Source organism: Dendropsophus ebraccatus, chromosome 6 (assembly GCF_027789765.1).
Source record: "Dendropsophus ebraccatus isolate aDenEbr1 chromosome 6, aDenEbr1.pat, whole genome shotgun sequence".
Classification (NCBI taxonomy): domain Eukaryota; kingdom Metazoa; phylum Chordata; class Amphibia; order Anura; family Hylidae; genus Dendropsophus; species Dendropsophus ebraccatus.
Genome location: NC_091459.1, coordinates 97,911,646 through 97,934,564, shown reverse-complemented (window position 1 = coordinate 97,934,564; position 22,919 = coordinate 97,911,646). Strand labels below are relative to the sequence as shown.

The following is a 22,919-nucleotide window of genomic DNA, read 5'->3' as shown; positions in this document are numbered from 1 at the left end:
TTGAAAGCATGGAGTATCTTGCTGGCTACCGAGGTGTATTTTTTATTTTTTTTTAATCTCCTTTATTATGGAAATTTTTGCGTAAAAAGTTAGGATCACCTTTATGACAGTGTTTTCTGATCAGCATGCAGTTTGAATATTAAAGTTCACCTAATGTCGCCTGAAAATAGAAATAAGAGGGTGCTTAGTATGGGAAATTGTGTGTATGTATATTAGTCTATCCAGCTATCTGGTGAAGAGGGTTTGTTTTTTTTATCCAGCTGGACAAGCCCTTTCAAGATATCCTGGTTTCAATTTAAACCACCCATATACATAACATGTTTTTGTGCTCTTTGTCCAGCTTCCAAAAACCCTGGACACTTGACCAGTTACCCAAAGAGGTGTTAAAGGAAATCTGTCACCACCCAGACACAACCCAAGGTGATGACAATGTACTGAAGGTGTCAGGCTCCTTGTAGGCATGGTACCTTTTGTGAATGCATCCGAGGAGTAGTTTCTGTGCAACAGAAAATATTCTAACAAAAAATATTCATGAAGAAGAGGGAGGAGTGGTGAGGCATGTCAGAGAGGGGAACAAACGTCAAACCACTACTCCTTGACACTTCATTACATTACGAGAGCCAGGAATCTACTCCTTGGACAAATTCGCAAAATGTACTATGCTCACAAGGAGCCTGACGCCTACAGTACACTGTTGGCACCTCAGGACATGTCCAGTTGCTGACAAATTCCCTTAAAGATGCTCTGATATCATGGAAAACACTAAAGAATTATATAGGCATATAAAGAAGAAATAAAATTGCACCAAAATATGCAGGGCTTGCCTTACCTGCTTATTCTTTTTGAAGAACACTGGGTGTTTGTTTATATTTTTTGTTCTTCTTTTTGCTTCCTAGCAGTAATGCTGTACAGTTGCTTACACAAGCTGGTGGTACTTACAGGGGTGGCATTATTAGACCATTCCCATCCCAGTGAAGGCACATGTGACTAGGCCTCTGACTCTCCGTTAGCTTCAGCACTACTCATTTGCTGTAAACCGGAAGTCACTGCCCCCTAGATGTGTGTCCCGAGATATAGATATATATATGAGTGTAGCTTTAAATAGACCATATATCATACGTATTTTCTCATAATAAACACCCTCTTTTTAATTTCATTTTTAAAGGAAATTGCAATCAAAACCTAAATTGCTATACATGAATAATTCAAAAAGTGGTGACGGACGAAGTTTAGTATTTTTTTTTTCTTTCCTCTGGAGATATGGGCATTATTCAGACAACAGACATGAAGTGCAGCCATATTCCTTTCTGACAATTATATGATTTGTTTCTGAAACTGAAGAGAAACGCTCACTCCTATGGCCCTTTTACATGGCCGTACGTGTGCTGTCTCACCGAGATCAGTGCTCATTTGCACAGCCTTTACAAGGCTCAGTCGTCTGTGAGCCCGGGCCTTTTACCTTCATATTCCCTTTAACATATGAAGATGAGCCACCAATGATGTTACCGCCCATTTAAATAATGCCATCAGCCAATGCATGAGAGATTTCTAGTTTGTCGGCTTCTTGCTGGTCCTTTTACACAGGCCAGTTATAGGCAGTGAGGATTCCTGCTTGTTGCTGATTGGTCTGTGTAAAAGAACACTTTCTGAGAAGTAGTTTCTACTGTGTTGACCAATATGTATGCACTTCCTGTTGTAACTTTGAAAATGCTAATCTCTCCGTAAAAGAAATCACTAAACTTTGACTGTGAAAATCTTTGTGTACATCTCTAGCTGCAGCCGTAGCATTTCTTGTTAGACAATCATGTAGGTTAAAGAGTTCAGAAATATCCCCCAGCTGCTATAGGGCCTCCCAAGTCTGATTTACCTTCACAGCCCATTTGTCAGGGACACCCTCACATCTGCACCCCATTTCCATACAGTATGTTAACACATTGCAGAGGCTTTAGTAACCAGTATAGGTGTTAGGTGGAGTGCAACTAGTAGGTAGGGTGTGAATACATTTTCGTTTAACTCTGCTGTCGTTGTAGGAATTTACTCGCTCTGATCCATCGCATGATCGAATTCGTGGTGCGTGAAGGTCCAATGTTTGAAGCTATGATCATGAATAGAGAGATCAACAATCCAATTTTCAGGTATGAACTGCAGGCTTCATTGTTCAATCGCCAAGCTCTTAGTGTCTCCAAAATGTGCTGTTTTATATGCAGCATTTAGGATAATTGTTGAGACTATTGGGAGGCATGTTCTTGTAGCAGTTGTGAAATATTGTAAAAATAGTTGTAAAATATCCAAATATATTTTTTAGGTTCCTGTTCGAAAACCAGAGACCAGCCCATGTATACTACAGGTGGAAGCTTTACTCAATATTACAGGCAAGTAGTAAAAAATGACACAATGAGGTTAGCTGGGGGGTAATATCAGGAGCAAGATGAGAACATATGGTTGTACTGAAAGAGTAGTAGATGTTTAGAATAAACTTGCACAGCCGCTCACTTGCACTGCCCTTACAAGACAGTCATGCAGCCGAGATGTTGTTTTGATAAAATGATCACATTTCATTGGTTATTATTTTTAATACAATCACTTATACAGCAAGCTCATAGTGTTGTATTGTTAAAGTTACTATTTTATGTACTGTTTAATATACAAGTGAGAAACCCACAATCCGAGCACTTTTTTTTTTTTTTTTTAAAACTTATTGCATTTTTGTCTGAAAACCCCCGCTGCCATAAATTAGCTGGGAGTCAATAGAGTAATACGAGATGTCCTAAAAACATGGCATTTTTCTTTTTGCCATGTTTTAAGCTCCGTATTAGTCATTCAGATTAATTCTCTGCTCTGGCTATGACATTTTCTTAAGACCCTCTATAGGGTGCAAAACACCAGAAAACATTGCTAAAATATTATAATAGGATTAGGATACCTGGTGGCGTGTACAGTATAGGTCCAGCATGGCTGCAGCTTACAGCTCTGCGTCTTGAGGAGGCGCAGAGGTGATGGATCATCATGTGATCTGTGAATTAACTGAACTTAATGAGCCAGGAGAATGAATCAGGGCAGTCTAGTTCAATCACATGACCAAACTCTGCTGTGACACCTATTGTAATTACAGGTACTGACTAGAGATGAGCGAATCTCCAGCACACTGGAGTCCGACCAAACCAGAGCATGAGGCATTTGATTACCCATGGCTGCAGAAGTTGGATGCAGCCCTAAGGCTGCCTGGAAAACATTAATACAGCCATAGGATGTATCCATGTTTTCCAGGACTCCCTAAGGCTTCTGCAACTTCTGCAGCCACTGGTAATCAAATGCCATACGCTCGAGCTCAGGATCACTGTATTCCCCTGGCTTTAGTTCATGATGAGCTCATCTTTGCCAGGAAAGCGAACTAGATCATATAGTTCATTTTGAAGATTAGTTCATTCCGACTTGATCATTCTCGAACTACCCATCATTAATTCGCTCGCTCTTATTACACAGGCCGATTATCAGGTAAATAGATGTTCCTAGGAACTGTTAACGCTAATCGTCCAATGCAAAACTATTACACTAGGATTGTGGCGCTTTTGCTGTAGTAGGTCTGCCAAGTTTTCCTTTAAGATCATTTCATAAATTTTTCCAGGTGTTCCTTTTTTAACTATCAGTAATGCTTGTTTCCATTAATTCAGGGAGATTCTCCTACAAAATGGAAGACAGAAGACTTCCGAATGTTCAAGAATGGCTCCTTCTGGAGGCCACCACCGTTAAATCCATATTTACATGGCATGACAGAGGAACAGGAGACAGAAACGTTCGTTGAGGAGCCCATCAAAAAAGGATCTCTCAAGGAGGAGTATGTATTCCTGCATAGCAGTTTTGTTAAAAATAGCTACAGTTGTCATACACTTTACATAGCAGACAACATGCAGTTTCACATAAGCATTTACAGTAAGTTTATTTCTTCCCTGCAAGCCCAAAAGTTCAGATATTGACTGTTGAAAATCTGAAGACTCTTTTACAGATTACTTTTATTTGTAGATTTTGTTTGTTTTTTTAATCACTCACAGAATATCTGTACAATAAAGGGATAACCTACATATAGATTTCCACATCTACTTAATTATGAAATTAAATATAATTTCTTCTCAGTATAGTTATTCCCCAAACCACTGGTTAATAAATGTAATCTCTAATAATTTTTTAGTTTAATTTTTAATATGTATTTGTTTTTATAGACAAAGGGACAAGTTAGAAGAAGTGTTACGTGGGTTAACGCCACGGAAGAATGACATCGGTGACGCTATGATTTTCTGTCTTAACCATGCAGAAGCAGCAGAAGAAATTGTAGATTGCATAGCAGAATCACTATCAATATTGAAAACCCCTCTCCCAAAAAAGGTTTAGTGTTTTTTTGTTTTTGTTTTTTTTTAAATAGCTTGTTAATAAGCTGCAGAATATGTTGGCACTGTATAAAAAAAATTATATGCAAATGAACTGTGTAGTTCTAATACTGGTAATATGCTTTAATGGAGTGGCATTAGTATCTACCAATGGTGAGGCTTGTACTTTTATTTTATTCTGCACTTATTATAGTGTTGGTACTCACTTTTTTACAGATCGCCAGGCTGTACTTGGTGTCAGATGTCTTGTATAATTCTTCTGCTAAAGTTGCCAATGCATCATATTATAGAAAATTGTAAGTATTTGCTTAATTTAAAATGAGCCAATATATGAAACACTAAGAAAGAGGGATGTTCTTTAAGATACTGTATATAAAATTGTATTTGAATTGCTGCTATTATAATATGTTGGGGAAAAAATAAGGGAAAACTGGCTGATGGTGGAGGGCTCCAACCACTGGAACTGGCACCAATAATGAAAATAGGAATGTAACAGCAGTGTGGGCACTCAGCCATCTATCCATTCCTTCTCTATGGGACGTAAAAAGAAATCCCATAGACAGTAAATGGAGCGGTGGCCTAACTCGTGTACTGCTGTTCCATTTACCCAGGTGGAAATTGACCTTTGTTAATGTGAGTGATAAGGCATAACTCCGAACCCCCCACATCTTAGAATTTTGACATGTTTGCTTATTTTGCACTCTTACACTAGAAACTTGGGCAAACAAAAAGGTCCTGTATTTGTAAAAAGCACAAAAAAATCACACTATGGATTTCATATTGTTAATTCTTTGTGGTACCAGCCTTTCCTAGTGCCCAACTACTGTGCGTTATTTAACGTGATAGCGTTAAAAATGTATGTATTTTCCTACATGTAAACTAATAGTAGTTTAAGGAAGTATTGTCATTTATTTTGGAAATAAACTAATAATGTAATTTTTTTTTTTCAGCTTTGAAACTAAGTTATGCCAAATTTATGCTGATTTGAATGCTGCCTATAGAGCCATACAGGGTCACCTACAGTCTGAGAATTTTAAGGTTAGTGGATTCTGTCTGCTTGTTAAGGGGTGAACTGCATACTAAGGGTCATAGTCTCTGCATGCACTGCATTTATGACAAGAATTTATTGTAGTGGAAATGTACACCACTTCCAAGCGAATGTAGATTTCATTGATTGCCAATCCATTGTGGCCTGGCTGGGGAATTATTTAAGACTGCCTTATGAGACACTAGTCTATAAATTCCATTGTAAAGTGTTTGTGGCGAAAACGGACCCTCAACACCAGCTAAAAAATATAAAACAAGGTATCTGATCGCGCTCCTCTTGATTGCTAAGTCCTCAGGGCGTTGGCTTGAAGTAGTGCCTATTTAATTCTCAGGCTGTGTGCACATTATGGTTAAACCCTCTCACTACAATGGAGTGTGGAAGATAAATATATAAAGAGACACAAATAGTATATATTGAATGATAGATATTTAGTTTGGTATAGATAGTAGCGTTCCCCTAATCACAGCAGTATATTCTCCAAGGTAAGTTTGTATACTTATGAAATGGAGCTAAGATAAACACACTCACCCTCTCACTGTGATTGCATAGCAGGGTCCTGATGTGCTCCGGTAGTACAGCAGTTTTTGTCTGTTGTTCCCATATACAAAACGATACTTGGTTTGCTGTTCTAATCCTCTGTGAATGGCTACCAGTCCTTGATCCTCAGTAGTTTGCGTCCGGAAGAGCACGTCCCGGCCGGTGACGGCTGCTGTTCTAATCCTCTGTGAATGGCTACCAGTCCTTGATCCTCAGTAGTTTGCGTCCGGAAGAGCACGTCCCAGCCGTGACGGCTGCTGTTCTAATCCTCTGTGATAGCTACCAGTCCTTGATCCTCAGTTCTTTGCGTCCGGAAGTTCTTTGCTCTTCCGGACGCAAAGAACTGAGGATCAAGGACTGGTAGCAATCACAGAGGATTAGAACAGCAAACCAAGTATCGTTTTGTATATGGGAACAACAGACAAAAACTGCTGTACTACCGGAGCACATCAAGACCCTGCTATGCAATCACAGTGAGAGGGTGAGTGTGTTTATCTTAGCTCCATTTCATAAGTATACAAACTTACCTTGAAGAATATACTGCTGTGATTAGGGGAACACTACTATCTATACCAAACTAAATATCTATCATTCAATATATACTATTTGTGTCTCTATATATATTTATCTTCCAAACTCCATTGTAGTGAGAGGGTTTAACCATAATGTGCACACAGCCTGAGAATTAAATAGGCACTACTTCAAGCCAACGCCCTGAGGACTTAGCAATCGAGGAGCGCGATCAGATACCTTGTTTTATATTGTTACCATTGCAAGCTACATGCAGGTAGTAGCTCTACACTGATACGCAGCCCCAAACAGAGTGGGCAGCGCTATATAGTGCATCATATTGTACCTCCTAAAAAATGTTTGTCTAGATCTTTGGGTTCCACATTTATTCCTTTTTTAAAGGGGCACTGTCATTACAATTAACATCTAAATCAAACCAGTATTTCAAATTTCAATATCCTCCAAAAACAACATTATAAAACTCACCACTAGGTGTCTAACTCTTAGTTGAGTTATAAGAAAAAAGCAGAAGTGTGGGTGGGCTCAGTTATGTGGGCATGTATGGGGTGTCAGTGTATGGGGGTGTTTCATACCAGCAAAGAGAACCCCCATTCCATTTTGAGACCTGCTGGAGAAGCTGACAGGTAAAGGAGGAGTTCACCAGGGAAAAGGAGGCTACTACTGGGATCCTAAGAGGGTCTGAAAATAACCCACCAGCAAGGATGCAGGTAGTAAGTGCTACAAGCCTGCATCTCCCCCCTCCCTATTAAAGTACATGTATACGGAGTAATTCTGTCAGAAAACTTCTGTCAGAAGTGTGGAATTATGTCAATTCTTTGGGTGGGTGACAGAATTGTCCTAAGCACATAATGGAGCCTATAGAGCCAGCGAAGAGTGAAGCGGCAGCTCGCCGGCAGTTTTCCCACAGAATTACTCCGTGTGCATATACCCTAACCTAGTGACAGGTACTCTTTAACACTTTATAAGCCATTATCTGAATTCAACTTCTGGGACTATGCAGCCAAATGTTTTAATAATTGTGTTTTGTTTTTTTTTTGTTTTTTTTTTTTTTAAATCCATGCAGCAACGTGTTATGGCATGCTTCCGTGCCTGGGAAGACTGGGCAATTTATCCTGAGCCTTTCCTGATCAAGCTACAAAACATTTTCCTTGGTCTTGTAAATATAGAAGAAAAGGAACCAGAGGTAGATGCCGCCTATTACAGTGAGAAAATGTTGCATTTCTTGCACCAAAATTGTTCTCAATTACCCATTATATTTTTTGTGCTAATAGGAGGTAGTTGATGACTTAGATGGTGCCCCAATTGAGGAGGAACTAGATGGAGCTCCATTGGAAGATGTTGATGGTATTCCCATTGATGGTGCCCCACTTGATGATTTGGATGGAGTACCATTAAAGGCTCTTGAGGATGACTTGGATGGCCTTCCATGTAAGAGAATTGTGTTTATATATTACATAGACAGGGAAGAGAAACCTGCTGCCCCCTCCAGCTGTTGCTAAACTAAAAAGGCTTTGGCTGTCCAGACATGATGGGAATTGTAGTTTTGCCTCAGCTAGAGGGCTAGAGGTTCTCCTTACCTGCTTAACGTGGCTAAGTTTCACATGACACAGTACTTGACACAGGATTTTTTATCATTACATTAAAGTGGATATCGGTGATGATAAAAAGAATGAGCCAATTTTCAAAGTTGCGCCATCCAAATGGGAAGCTGTTGATGAATCAGAACTAGAGAATCAAGGTGAGTAAATACTTTAGGAAATGTAAGAAAACAAGTAATGGTGCCAGTTCTGCTTTAGAGCTTAACCCATTATAATAAGTTACAACGCACAGGTATGTTATAGTTTTTCTACTTTAACCCCTTGCCTCTTCAGCCTGTTTTGGCCTAAATGACCAGGGCCTATTTTTCAAATCTGACCTGTCTCTCTTTATGTAGTAATAACTCTGCGATGCTTTTAACTATCGCGGTTATTCTGAGATTGTTTTTTCGTGACATATTCCTCTTTATGTTTGAGGTATACTTTGGTTGATACACTCGGTAGTTTTTTGTAAAAAAAAACACATTTGCGCAAAAATTTTAAAAATGTATGTTTCTTTATCTTCAAAACTCTCTTTTCCTAAGAAAGATAGTCATGCCACATGAACTAATTATTACTGCAACATCTATAACATTTCTGCTTTATGGTGACGTCATTTGGTGAATGTCCTTTTACTTTTTAGGTTGTTAGAGGGCTTCGAAATTTTGCTGCAATTTTTCAAATTTTCAGGAAAATTTCAAATTCTGATTTCATTAGGGACCAGTTCAGTTCTGTAGTAGATTTGTGGGGCCTGTATGTTAGTTACCCCCATAAATCTCTCCACTGTTAAAACTGCACCCCATAAAGTATTCAAAGTAACCTTTCATAAGTTTTTTTAACCCTTTAGGTGTTTTGCAGAAATTTAAGCAAGTTGGAGGGGAAATTTAACATTTTCATTTTTTTGGCAGATATTCCATTTGAATCCATTTTTTTCCTCTAACACAGCAAATACTAACTGAGAAATGGAACTAAATATTTATTCAGCTTATTCTAGTGTTTCTAGTAATCCCCCATATGTGGCCGCAGTGCGTCACCTGTCTCAACCACAGACCTCAGACATGACAGAGGCCTGGGGAATTTTGGGGCCTTTTTTTATTTCAGGTTTTTTTTTAGCCATTATACCTTGTCACAGAGGCTTTGTGGTGCCAAAATATTTGTGTAAGACAAGTTGACATTTCCATCTGTACCATTCGGGGGGACATGTGACACCCTGATAATTTTTTAATTTTTTATGAGGTGGTACGAATAAAAAACACAACTTAGCATCTGTTTTTCACCATTTTTTTGTACGCCGTTTACTATACGTTACATATGACATGTTATCATTATTCATCAGGTCGGTACAATTACAGTGATATCCATATTATATAACTTTTGTAATAGTTTATGGCATTTATACTTTCTAAACTGTTTGTGTCTTGCATATTGTAAGAGCAGTAATATTAAAATTTTTTCACCAATGTAGTTATGTGAGGGCTTTTTTTTTTTTTTTGCGGCATAAGCTGACGCTTTTAGTGGTTCACCTTTTCGGTACATGTGACTTTTTGATAGGTTTTTCCTTTATTTTTTAGGGGGCGGGATTAACAAAGAAAATTTTCATTTTTGTTATTTTTTTTATTTATTTTTTTAATGGCGTTAATCAGGTGGAATAATTACTGTAACGGGTTAATATACAGGGTCATTACGGACGCGGCGATACCAAATATGTGTATCTTATTTATAGGGGATCATTTATAAAGGGGGATAGGGAATGTGTATATTCATTTAATTTATAAATATTTATTTATTTTATTCCTTTATTTATTATGTATTTTATTAATTAATTTATTGTAATTAATTATTTCTTTAATTATGTATGTTTATATATATGTATGTATGTGTTTACTGTTTTTTTTTTTTTTTTTACTTTCACTTTTTCACATATAATGCATTACAGCACATGATCAGTGCTGTAATGCACTATATATTGAATGATCAGGTCCCTGCCTCAGTGCAGGGACCTGATCATTAGAAATCATAGCAACCCAGACCCACTAGGAAGCGTTTGGGTTGCTATGGATACCCTCCCTCGGCTCCGGGGGGAGAGAGTGCAGGGGGGGGGGGCTCGAAAGAGGAAGGGCCGCATGTGCCGCAGCTTCCTCCCAGGCACCCGATCGGCGGGGGGGGGGGGAGCACAGGGAGGGGGCGCCCATGTGAGGGGGCGGGGGAGCACGGGAGGTGGCGGCTGCATGGGGGGCTCAGCAGCAGAGAAGGGGAGCCTGGGGGGAGCGCAGCAGCATGTGCCACAGCCTCCTCCCAGGCACCCGATCGTCAGGCAGGAGCATATCTCCCCATAGACGCTGCGGTCGCACTGACCGCGGCGTCTATGGGGTTAACTGCCCGGGGGAGCACGGCTCCTCTCTGGGCAGTGGCAGCGGGAGGAGGCTGTGTGAGACAGCCTCCTCCCGCTGCCAGATCTCACCTAGGGACAGAGGGGGGAGGCAGGGAAACCATGACGTCCAGGGACGTCATGATGCGTTCTGACACTGCTTTTCATGACGTCCCTGGACGTCATATTGGGGGAAGGGGTTAAAGAAGATAAACCTTTTTTTTTTACTAGTCTTAGAATGAAGACAAGATGCTGAGTAGATACCAACCAATCAAAAGAATATGGTAGAGATTTAAAGCAACTGTACAGTATAGAAGTGTCAGGGGAATAAAAGAAAAAGCCATTTTACTCATATTGACACTCCTATTTTATAGATATCAGTGGGAATCTTAGTTGGCAAACCTCTACTGTAAAGAAATAATTCTAGCTAGGTTCCCACAATATTAGACTACACATCACATATTGCTGCATACTGGGCTAGTCGCCACAGACTAGTCACAGTGCTCAATCTGACAACGTGTCCACTGCTAAAGTCACCTACAGTGGTCATGTGGGCATCAGACTTGCACAGTGGAGCAGTAGAAGAAGGTGGCCAAGTCTAAAGAATCACATTTTATCTTATGTTGACAACCATGGGCATATGCAACACCTAGTGTTGGCTCCAGGATGCACTATGAGAAGACAAGCTGACAGATTCAGTGTAATACTATATATCTAGCATGAGCTGTCGGCAGCCATTAGCTTATCTCCAAACCAACTTAAATATAGATATTACACCTCTTCAGATAATACATTTTTATATTTTAGTATATTACTTGATGTTGGTGTTTAAGTTTCCAATTTTTTTTATTTACATTTTTACAATACACATGAAAAGTAAAAGAAAATTAGAATGCTCAGTTGGCTAAATAATTTGTCTTTTTTTTTATTTTTTATTTTTTTATAGCAGTTACAACATCGAAGTGGGAAATATTTGATCAGCATGATGCATCTGACGAAGAAGACAATCAAAAGTAAGGACACATGTAATTTCTGTGAAAATGAGACCCCACCAATAGTTATAACAAAGGGGCTGAGGACTGTGTCTTTTTACTTGTCATTTAGACCTCAGAGTTGAGCAAGCAGTGTGTGAATTTATATGTGAATTTATAGAAACTCTCGAGACTTTCATTTTATTGTCATCATTTTTATGCTGCCTGAACCTCAAATCGGTGAGGTCCGTGGCGACTCCCTACCCTGCTAGACCTTGGCCTTATCCTTTTTGTATATAGTGAGATATCTGTCAATCAAAGCCATCTTGGCAGGCTGGATTCACCAGCAACCACCCCAAGGACTTCTGGGTCAGGTAGCATGAAAGTGGTCAGGTGTTCACTTTTAGTAATGAAGCCAAAGAACTTGCTGTAGACTCCAAACGCAGCTTTTTCATTTTCTCACAATAGTTTTATTTACTTTCCTGAATTCCTCAAGCCATTAGGAAGAAATGACCCTATCATATTATACCGTTAGCTCACATACCTGATGTGCACTATTGAAAGGAGCTCTATAAATGGTGCTTATAGGAACAACTTGATGTTGCAAAGTGTCATCCTTATTACTTGCTTTTAACATGCTGTTTGTTTTTTATTTTAGTCAAGATGAGGAAAGTGAGGATGAAGATGACACACAAAGTTCTAAGTCAGAGGACCAACACTATTACTCCAATCCTATTCGCGATGACATGTCTGATTCCAAATCCATGAAGTACTCTGAAATGAGTGAAGAAAAGCGTGCCAAACTTCGAGAAATTGAGGTCCGTGACGACCACACTGTGCATTGGCTATATTCCTGTGATACTTTCTAGCTATTCAATGGCTTTTTAAATTTTTTTAATATTAATTTAATATTTTTTAAATTAAATTAATATTAATTTAATATTTTTTTATTTTTTTTTCTCTTTTAGGTTTCCTTTGCCTTCTTTAACAGTATTACTTGAAGCTAGTGAGCCTTACTTTTGTCTGCATTATCTCCCATAGTTTTATGGTCCAGTTCTGATGTTAACATGCCCAGTCTAGGTGCTTATGGCAAAGGAAAGGGTTCGGCGTGGGTACTACGATTAGGCTTCAGCTATGCAGACTATGCAGCAAGCTCATATATGTTGCATGTTCTCATTTTTTCACATAACCAGCATTAGCTTTTTTTAGTGGAGGTTTAACCACTAGAACCTCACTAGAATTCAAGGTGTTGATTCCTCATAAGTATGCAGAAGGCTAAACATACAAGAAATCTTGAATGTGATTATCTGGGGTGCAGTGATGGAAATTTGTAGTTCCACTAAAGTAGTTCTTTAACCCCTTAAGGTCAAAGCCAATTTTCGTTTTTGCGCTTTTGCTTTTTCCATTTTATGTTTAGAAGCCCATAGCGCTTGCATTTTTTCACCTAGAGACTTATATGAGCACTTTTGTGAAACAAATTGTACTTTGCAATGACCGGCATTATTTTTCCATAAAATTTTGTTTTGATTTCAGGGAGTTTTGCATTCACGCCGTTCGCCCTATGGTAAAACTGACTTGTTATGCATGTTCCTCAAGTTGTTACGATTACAATGATCTATAACCTGTATAACGTTTATATATATATAATTTTTTATTTTTTTTTTAAAGATGTTTTATTGATGGTATTTCAAGTTAAGAAGCATACAGGGTAGTATTCATTATTGATAAAGATGACAGAAAGAGTCGCATGCAGGCGCCATAGGACAGTATGTTTACAGCATTTGACATGTAAAAATAACCATTTTACAGAATATTACTAGAGAAGTATTACTAAAAAGCAACAGTGAAACAACAACAAAACATTGTCACCTCAAGTATGTTGTAATTTCAGCATTTATAAAAGTACTATCAGCAGAATATCAAAAGTAAATCTATAAAGTAGAGAAAAGTAAAGATTAAGACAGTTGGAGTGCTCCCAGGGTCCCTTTTTGGGCGGCCATGCAATACCACGTGCTATCTTTAAACTGTTTTATTATTGTTTCTCTTTCCATAACTTTTCTATTATCTGATGGCTTGTAAAAAATTCAAACCATTGTTAGGGCTCGTTCCCACTGAGGAAAGGTAGCGGAATTCCGCGACGGAATTGTCCGCCGCGGAATGCCGTTAGCCTCCCGCTCATAATGGGAGTCTATGGGAGGCGCGCGCGCCTCCCATAGACTCCCATTATGAGCGGGATGAGCGGGAGGCTAACGGCATTCCGCGGCGGACAATTCCGTCGCGGAATTCCGCTACCTTTCCTCAGTGGGAACGAGCCCTTAGCAAATATATGTTCCTTAAAATCGCTCCATTCCCATGCTTATAACGCTTTTATCCTTTGGTCTATGGGGCTGTGTTAGGTGTCATTTTTTGCGCCATGATGTGTTCTTTCTATCGGTACCTTGATACTTTTTGATCACTTTTTATTACATTTTTTCTGGATTTGATGCGACCAAAAATGTGCAATTTTGCACTTTGGATTTTTTTTGCGCTAACGACGTTTACCGTGCGAGATCAGGAATGTGATCAATTAATAGTTCGGGCGATTACGCGCGCGGTGATACTTAATATGTTTATTTGTTTATATTTATAAAATGGGAAAAGGGGGGTGATTTGGACATTTAATGGGGGAGGGGATTTTTTATTAATAAAAAAACATTTTTACTTTTATTTTTACTTTTAACTAGAAGTCCCCCTGGGGGACTTGTATATAAACAGCAATGATCTCTCATAGAGATCAATGCTGTGTATATACACAGCAAAGATCCATTAGATCAGTGATAGATTGCTATGGCCTGCTGCAGGCCATAGCAATCTATTGCCGAGCCGGGATCAGCGTCGTTCCGACGCTGAGGCCCGGCACGGGCAGAAGATGCGATCGCAGGGGGGAGATCCGTGCCACTAGACACCAGGGATGTTGTGCATAAAGCACTTCAGTGCAGCTGTCAGGTTTGACAGCTGCATTGAAGTGCTTAATTAGCCGGCGCGGCAACGGGACCCGTGCCGGCTAATAGAGGCACTGCCCGGCTGCACATTGCAGCCGGGAGCGGTGCCGTTCAGAGCGGGGTTCCGGTGGGACCCCGCTCTGAACACCCCCCGCGGCACCATGACGTACCAGGTACGTCATGGGTCGCTAAGGGGTTAAAAGGAATCTGGCAGCTGCAACAAAAGTTCCAAATTGCAGACACCTAACAAGCACATTGCATTAAAATTGTGCACAGATATAAGAAATGGAAATAGCAGAGATAAGGATGGAAGGAAGAGCGAGGTGGCATTACAGGGACTAGAAAACGCCTCTCCTACGGGTTTCTCCGTAAAAATGTTTTTTGTTTTTTTTGTTTGTTTTTTTACATTCTGGAAGCATATATGAAGGGTACCATGTGTCTCCTTGACCTAAGAGTCAAAAGTTTGGAACCTCAATTGTAGCTGAAGAAGTCATTTTACAGATTTACTACTATCTAATATACCGCCTTGAACTGTAAACCAGTACACTGCAGTGTTGCATTGCCAAAGTGGACATCAGGGTAAGGACACCTCTGTTACATAGATTTGGTCTCATTTCACTTTTTTTCCCTTTTTAAAGCTGAAGGTAATGAAATTTCAAGATGAAATTGAGTCTGGCAAAAGGCCCAAGAAGTCCGGGCAGAGTATTCAGGAACAGGTTGAACATTATAGAGACAAGCTGCTTCAGAGGGTATGTCTGGATTTTGGTTCTACTTTTAATTATGTATAAAGGAGGTGGTGGTATATACTGTATTATAGCTGTAACAAATTTAACACTTTACAGAATAAGTGACAATAAGAAATAAGCAAATTTACATTACAAACAAAGCAAATTGCTTTATTTGCTCGGCAGTCTGCTTTTACGTCTGCCCCTTGAAGTATGATGGGTAACCTTTAAATTCAAGTTTCTGTTATGACAGTATAGTGTATGCTCCGCTTCATGTTTCCAGCCATGTGTGTACTCTTTATCTGAAAACGTCTTTTTATTGTTCCCAGTAGTCATGACCCCTTGTTTTATATACTGCCACATATTTGGTTCCTTGGGGAGAATGTCCAAGTGAACCTGAGTAGAATGGAATAGTCCCAGAGTTCATCAGAGCATCAGACTCGCGATTAGTGATGGCAAAGACCTAGCGCTGGTGTAGTGTGTCTGTAACAATAGATCACCTGTAGTCTCCTGCTTATCGGGTAACCACCTGCTTTCAGGGTCTCTCATGTCTTTTAGCTCACAAAAGTTAGGATCTCACTGATCACCTTTGTGAAACTGGAACATTTTTGTTTGTTTTACCTTCTTGGTATGGCTAGTTGGTTCCGCCAGATAGGAAAGTATTATTATGTAAATGTGCACTGGTTATTGGTTTCTCAGGTTTAATTCACTAGAACAAATTGACTCGGGTACAATAGCCACATTAGTGATTGTAAAGCCTTTTAGATGGAGTCTTCCTGAATACGTGTTCCAGCACAAGTTTAGGCTTTTCACCAATACTAGCTCTTTGTAGTCTGATGCAACAATGAAACATGACAGAGATGAGCACATATCTTTACAATACCACAAGGTGGCAGTAGTTAAGTGTAAGTAACTTGGTTGTAATTTCTAACAGGAGAGAGAAAAAGAAATGGAGAGAGAAAGAGACCGAGATAAGAAAGATAAAGAAAAGTTTGATTACCGATCAAAAGACAAGAAGGAGAAAGATGACTCTACACCAACCAGGAAAGAAAGGTAAGTAAAGATAGGTGTATTGTGTTCCTCCTATTACAAACCTGTGTAATAAAACTCCAATATATGGAAGTAAATTGTCTAAATCTCTTGCCAGTACAGTGGTGCCTTGGATTAAGAGCATAATTCATTACGGGACTGTGTTTGTAATCCAAATCCACTCTTAAACCAGAGCAAATTTTCCTATAAAAAAAAAATCATTGAAACGCATACAATTGGTTCCCAGACCAAAAATAATGATTTTTTTATTCTGAATAACATGTGAAACAAATAAAACAAACATTTAGAAACTGCTAAATATGTCATAAGTTACTGATTAGTATACAGTTTAGCAATTAGCATGTGGAGTATAATGTATAGTAATTGCATAAACCTGGAAAAACAGCAGCAGTTTGTTGATACAGGATGGAACTTCAGATCCCCATAATGTAGTAGCATAGTACAGCAGGCTAGAATAGAGAAGCAGGGCTGCTGTCAGAGGTCTGTGTGGTCACATGACAGCAATGGGGAAGGGGAGTGTTCAGCATGGACCAATCAGGAAGTGAGAATCACAGAGCTGTGCAGGAAGACAGTAGGAGAAACAGCAGTGTGATTGGCTGAGTGTGAGTGCAGGCACAGTATAGCAGCAGTGTGTATAGCTGAGTGTGAGTGCAGACACATTATAGCAGGAATGGAGAGGGTAGGAAACAAGGGCTGATAGACTGCAAAGAGCATGAAGGAATGCGCAGGGCAGATGTGGGCACAGTATAGCAGCACTCACTGTCCGGGAAAAGAGGGGTTTCAGCTATGAAGAGATTAGCTCCACAGTCCTGATGCAAGCCCCAGCCTTAGCTCCCCTGATGCAAGCCCCAGCCTGAAGTGGATCTGCTATGGTTTGGAAGGTGAGGGAGACTTCCTGGGTCAGAGTACAGTGCTGTATGCAGACCATGCCTTTCCCTCGCTCACCCTCCCACCCAGTACAGGGAGCTCTTAAACCAAAGCAATGCTCTTAAACCAAGTCACAATTTTGAAAAATTGGAAGCTACTCTTGCAAAGCGCTCTCAATCCAAGTTACTCTTAAACCAAGGTATCACTGTGTATTGGTTCTAGTGGGTCTGTAACCTTAAATTGTTGAATGAACTTGACCCACTGCTGCATGGCTTATAATATATGTATTCTAGAGATGAGCGAACCCCGAGCATGCTCGAGTCGATCCAAACCCGATCGTTTGGCATTTGATTAGTGACGGCTGCTGAAGTTGGATAAAGCTCTAAGGTTGTCTGCAAAACATGGATATAGTCATTGACTATATCCATGTTTTCCACATAGCCTTAGGGCTTAATCCAACTTCAGCAGCCACCGCTAATCAAATGCCGAACGTTCGGGTTTGGATCGACTCGAGCATGCTCAGGGTTTGCTCATCTCTAATGTATTCCATTCACCCAACTATCACTTGTGATTCTGTGACTTTGTTTCGGTAAAATACACTTTTATCCATGCAATAGTAGTGTTGTTGAGGTGTGTCCTAGGGAACCCTGTACCTTAGGCCAGCCTCATCTCTATATGATTATCGTATATGATTATTAATTATAGTATTTAGTAGCAGTACAGGAAAAATGTCAGAATCCCGCCAAACTGAATCTGCTCCGTCATTCTTGTAGCAAGAGGCAAGATAACCACGGCCTTAATACGTCTTTGTGCCTGCGCCACCCAAATGTCAGGCCTGAGGCCTTACTGGATAATACTGCACTGGCACAAGATCTGAATTATTAGTTTATTTTCAAATAAATATGTATGTGATTATAAGGTTCTGTTACTTGCATACTGATTGTAGCATTGGTACAACTTATTGTTACGTTGTCTGGTTTCTTGAATGAGATAATCTTGCAGTAATTTGCATTGCTGTTAGAAATAGCATTGCATTTGCAAGCATAAACTGGCTACATTTTTAAAGCCCGGGTCATCTCTTTACTCCCAAAGCCTCACATCAGCCTTATAATCTAATTTTCCTTATCACTTATGCATTATTATGAACTGTCCCTGTGTCAGCATTGTTGGCCTGTTTGTGCATGATCACATAGCCAACACTAGTGTCTGTCAGAGGTATTTAGCTTTCTCAGGAAAGCCGACCAAAAGCATAAGGTCATACGCCTGTGGCTTTTGCTTTAGCAGTGGGTGGAGGTCTGACATATCAAGCTTTTTGTTTCCTAAAATTTGTTTGTGTCATCAGGGTATTGAAGGGTTATCCAGGTTTTTTTTTTGTTTTTTGTTTTGTTTTTTAAAAATGCTATTCTACAAGCTATTTTTCCACACATGGCGTTTCCATTCTGGCTTCATTGATGTTAAATAACGACATGGTGGAATCGGTTGTGTGGTGGTGTTTACCTGAGGTTGTTTTTACCTAATTTTAGGACCAGATATTTTTATGTCCTGATATGTAAAAGCATAGAATTCAAAAATGTGTGGTTTTTTTCTCATAACTGTATTAGTATGCTGTGGGCTGCCAGCCGTCCACCAAGATGAAAACAATTGCTTTCTGTGCACTGTAAATAGTAAAGGTCAGCAAACACTCTGTATTGCTGTTCTAAGAAATAATTGTTAACATTTCTTCCATCTAGGAAAAGACGTCACAGTGGATCTCCTAGTCCATCACGTAGCAGCAGCAGTAAGCGGGGAAAATCTCCTTCACCTAAATCTGAACGGTCTGAAAGGTCGCACAAGGATAACTCACGATCCAGATCCTCTCATAAGGACTCCCCCAGAGATGTCAGTAAAAAGGGCAAGAGGTAAGTTATACTGCTACCACTTCATTGTTGCATACGCATTAGGAAGTTAATTGTCCTCTGTTGCCTTCCTGTTTAAAAGGAGTTTCCCAGTACTTTCAATTGTTGTTCTATTGAGGAAAGATAATTACTGCATGATTGGTGTCTGTTCTTCTGTTATGTCCAAAATGTGGAACCATGACACTCCCTGGAGAATTGTACCCCCTTTTTATTTTTTGTCCTGGCACAGTGAAATGCCTAGAGATGTGACTCGTCATTGATAAAGGAAATCTGCTATTCTGCAGCTGAACATATACACATTAAGGTGCCTATACACGAGGGCTGGCCGATAAACCGTTAAAAAAACAAAACAGACTCTGGCCTTAGTTAACCGACCTGATCTTCGGCAGGTCAATTTTTTTCAATGGCTTGCTATAGTTCTTAGCACCATGTACTAGGCCCCAGCGCTGTAATATCGCAGCCTGACACTTGACAGTTCTACAGTATGTCACCCTACAGCCCACAGACAGGGGAGACCATTGTGTCCCCGCACTGCCTGGCAGGAGTATGATTAGGTCAGGAAAGAAGGAAGATGCATTACACCTCTGAGAGCAGCAGTGGTGGCAGTGCTGGAGGGAGCGCTGCATGGGAGGTGTGCACGGAATTTTGGCGCCGATTCCGTAGAGTGAACGGGCCCTATTGCTTTCTTTTAAACGAATCAAGAAATTACATCGATGTTTCCCAGCAAATTATGTTTATGATGTACCTGTGATATGCACCCCATAAGGGTATGTGCACACTGAGTAAAACATGCGGAGGACTTGTGGCGGATTCCGCCGCTCGTCCCCCCACACACTCCCGCTTTAATCTATGCCTTTGCCATAGACTCCATTCTATAGTCAGATAGATTCTGCCCTCCGCCCAAAGAGTGAACATGTCCATTCTTTGGGCGGGGGGCGGAATCTGCCTGACCATAGAATGAAGTCTATGACACAGGCGGATATTGAAGCGGGAGTGCGTGGGGACGAACGGCAGAATCCGCCGCAAGAATTCCGTGCGTTTTACTCAGTGTGCACATACCCTTATAGTGGGCCCAAAATCTTAACCGCACAGACTATATAACCTCTTCATTTAAACCTTAGTTGAGGAAGAGTACCACTATATTATGGTCATTGTACCCTTTAATATAATGCTGTATTGATGGTCTTTAAAGCTTCGATTAATGTTTTATATTTCAGGTCACCTTCAGGCTCTCGGACACCTAAAAGATCTAGAAGATCGCGGTCACGGTCCCCAAAAAAATCTGTGAAAAAAATGTCAAGGTCGCAGTCCAGATCCCCTCACAGATCTCACAAAAAGTCAAAGAAAAGCAAACACTGACAGACCATCACTCTTGCTTTTTGTTTTTCTTCTTTTTTTATGAAGATGTCATTTAATGAAAACGTTTTTCTCTGTGCCTGAGAAGTCATATTAAAAAAAGTGTGGGGGGGGGGGGAAATGAAAAAAAGGCGGAAAAATAACCTGTAAGGAAGCATTCCTACATTTTTGTGAATGCATGTGTATACTTATGAACAATTGCATCTGTAGAAATTGTCACTGTTTTATATTGTAAAAATCCTGTTGACTGTGGCTACGTATTTCCTCCATATGAAACCATTTTGTGCTAGGGTTCACACAGTTGTGTATATGATCTGCTGGCAGTAGTATTTTTTTTTTTTTTCTTTTTGTTTTGTTTTTCTTTTTGTTTTCTTTTTTTACCTTTTCTGTAATCTGTTTTAGTATGTTGTGACAAATATAAATTCATTGTCCCCATTCCCTCATGTTTTGTAGCTTTGAAAATTTGCGTTAGATTTCAAATAAATAAAATCTGAACTGATTATTAACTACTTGCTTCTAAAAATTGTTAAATGTCCAGTAATATAGCCGCTCCATAAGATGACAATGCCTAACCGCCGATCCCTAATGTCCTCTACCCTAGTATAATAAACAGCCAGTAACAATCTTTTACACAGCGCTTCCCTGTTTACATTGCACTGTGGTACTGGTATGTCCATGTTTTATGTACATTATATTTATGTATGGACTTTTATGGTCTGTGTTGTCTCCATATGTCTTTTGTTAAAGAAAAAAAATACATGAAAAATAACACTAACACACACACCCACACACCCATCCAACATGTTTCACCTGCTGTAGCTGTGCATACAGGTTGGCTTTTCAGTAATTGTTTATATGGCCAAAAGATGGTATGGCATGTGTGAAAGCATGCCAAGTTATACCTCCTCACATCTGCATGGTGTCCACTGATCCGGTGTACAACAGATGATATTGCTGTGTAGGTCTTTGTATGCTGTTCTATATGTGAGCAGTACTCAGTATCATGAAATTGAATGGCTGGCTTCCATTTACATGTCCGGGACTTTAAATTTGCCTTGATGTGTGTTTTATCTGCTCCACTCTTATTTCCTTTATTAAGCTCACAATGCTTATAAATATAAAACTCAGCTTTGAATTCTAAGCAAAATATTCATCTCTAGAGATTTATCCAAGGTTAAAATGAATTAAATTTGAGTTTAGGGAAAGAAAAAAAAAATCTATAAATTTTCACAGCGTGTACACTATAAAACAATGAAGGCAGCAGTTTATACTCTCAGAGCATGTCTCTCCATAGGGAGCCTACCCTGCATTACTGAGAGGAAACAATGGATTGTAGTGTGAATATAAACTACTTATAGTAAAAAAGATCTACAGTCGCTTTCAAGGACTCCACAATAGCAAGAGAAAGCTTGAATGCCAAAGTATCACAGGTTACAGGCCCTGATAACCTTACACTTCCATAGAACCTTATTGCTGACCATGCCATCTGCCATGTAACATGGATTTCAAGAGTAATAATGTGTATTAAAAACATATTAACACAACGATCCTATACAAAGGAATATTACAGGAACGAGCCTTGTGCATTTAGGAATCCATCTAGCCTCTGTAATGATGATCAGTCCCAGTGGATCGAAGGACCTCATGATTATTATTGTGACGCTTCCTAACATGATGTGTGTCAAAAATTACCAAAGTAATGTTCCCATCATGCTTTGGCTGCCCAGGCATGATGGGAGCTATAGTTTTGCAGCAGCTGGAGGGCAGCATGTTTAACACCCCTGCTGTAAGAACCTTCACCTGTTTTAGCACAACAGGTGCTTTCTTATATGAACACATATAGCCTGTATCGTTGTACAGTATAAGAACAGCCACAAAGACGTAAAGAAAGTTAAGGCATATACACAATTGGTTTACAGCTTAAAAAAATAAAAAGTTTTAACCTACCAGTCATCCCATTCAAAGTGGGTTCTTTGCCAGAAGTAGAGAAATGAGACCAATTACAGCTGCCGCATCTATAATTTCCGAATTGCATATTCCTCTAAAGTTAGGTTTGCATAGGTGGACTTTACTACATGCAGGTAAATCCCTAAGATTTTTACTACGTCTAAAAGTAATATACATGATGCCATTTCTGATGAAACTGGATTATTTTAGGTATCAGTAGACAGTGGATCATATTGTATCAAAGAGCAGAATTTAACAGAAAAGGCAAACCCCTCATATCCTTCTACTTTCAGTACATTGCCTAACTAATAAATAGGGCCTCATCAAGAAGGTCCTCTAAATAACCTCTTAATAGTAGTACTATTTATCCCACACAGCCATAGAACTACCCATAAGGAATGGCTTTCTTTAGCTTTGAATGATTACAATGCATCAAAGTATTTGTGTAAGTAAGCTTTACACCTGACAGTAGATAATGTTCCCCTTATTACACACTTGTATTGAAAATCTGAGTATTTTACCTTATTTCACATGGTGAATATAAATATATATATATATATATATATATATATATATATATATATATATATATATATATATATACACATTATACATACATACATACATACATAGAGAGAGAGCACATCTATGTATGTGTGTTTACTAAGACAACAGAGGATACAGGCA

At 39.5% G+C, this 22,919-nt stretch overlaps 1 protein-coding gene across 4 annotated transcripts in view; it reads left to right on the top strand.

Moving 5' to 3' along the window:
• Nucleotides 1–21,002, top strand: part of U2SURP (U2 snRNP associated SURP domain containing) — a 50,702-nt gene extending 29,700 nt beyond the window's left edge. For 3 of the 4 annotated variants that reach the window (XM_069975400.1, XM_069975401.1, XM_069975403.1), the window contains 15 exons: nt 2,031–2,135; nt 2,306–2,372; nt 3,672–3,835; nt 4,218–4,380; nt 4,599–4,678; nt 5,333–5,420; nt 7,562–7,681; nt 7,770–7,926; nt 8,144–8,236; nt 11,387–11,453; nt 12,070–12,229; nt 15,031–15,141; nt 16,052–16,170; nt 18,765–18,932; nt 20,147–21,002. In XM_069975400.1, coding sequence (XP_069831501.1) covers nt 2,031–2,135; nt 2,306–2,372; nt 3,672–3,835; nt 4,218–4,380; nt 4,599–4,678; nt 5,333–5,420; nt 7,562–7,681; nt 7,770–7,926; nt 8,144–8,236; nt 11,387–11,453; nt 12,070–12,229; nt 15,031–15,141; nt 16,052–16,170; nt 18,765–18,932; nt 20,147–20,288 — 1,804 coding nt within the window. In that variant the 3' untranslated portion in view covers nt 20,289–21,002. The remainder of the gene's footprint in view (nt 1–2,030; nt 2,136–2,305; nt 2,373–3,671; nt 3,836–4,217; nt 4,381–4,598; nt 4,679–5,332; nt 5,421–7,561; nt 7,682–7,769; nt 7,927–8,143; nt 8,237–11,386; nt 11,454–12,069; nt 12,230–15,030; nt 15,142–16,051; nt 16,171–18,764; nt 18,933–20,146) is intronic. The other variant, XM_069975402.1, reaches the window with a different exon arrangement.
• The last annotated feature ends 1,917 nt before the right edge of the window (nt 21,003–22,919 follow it).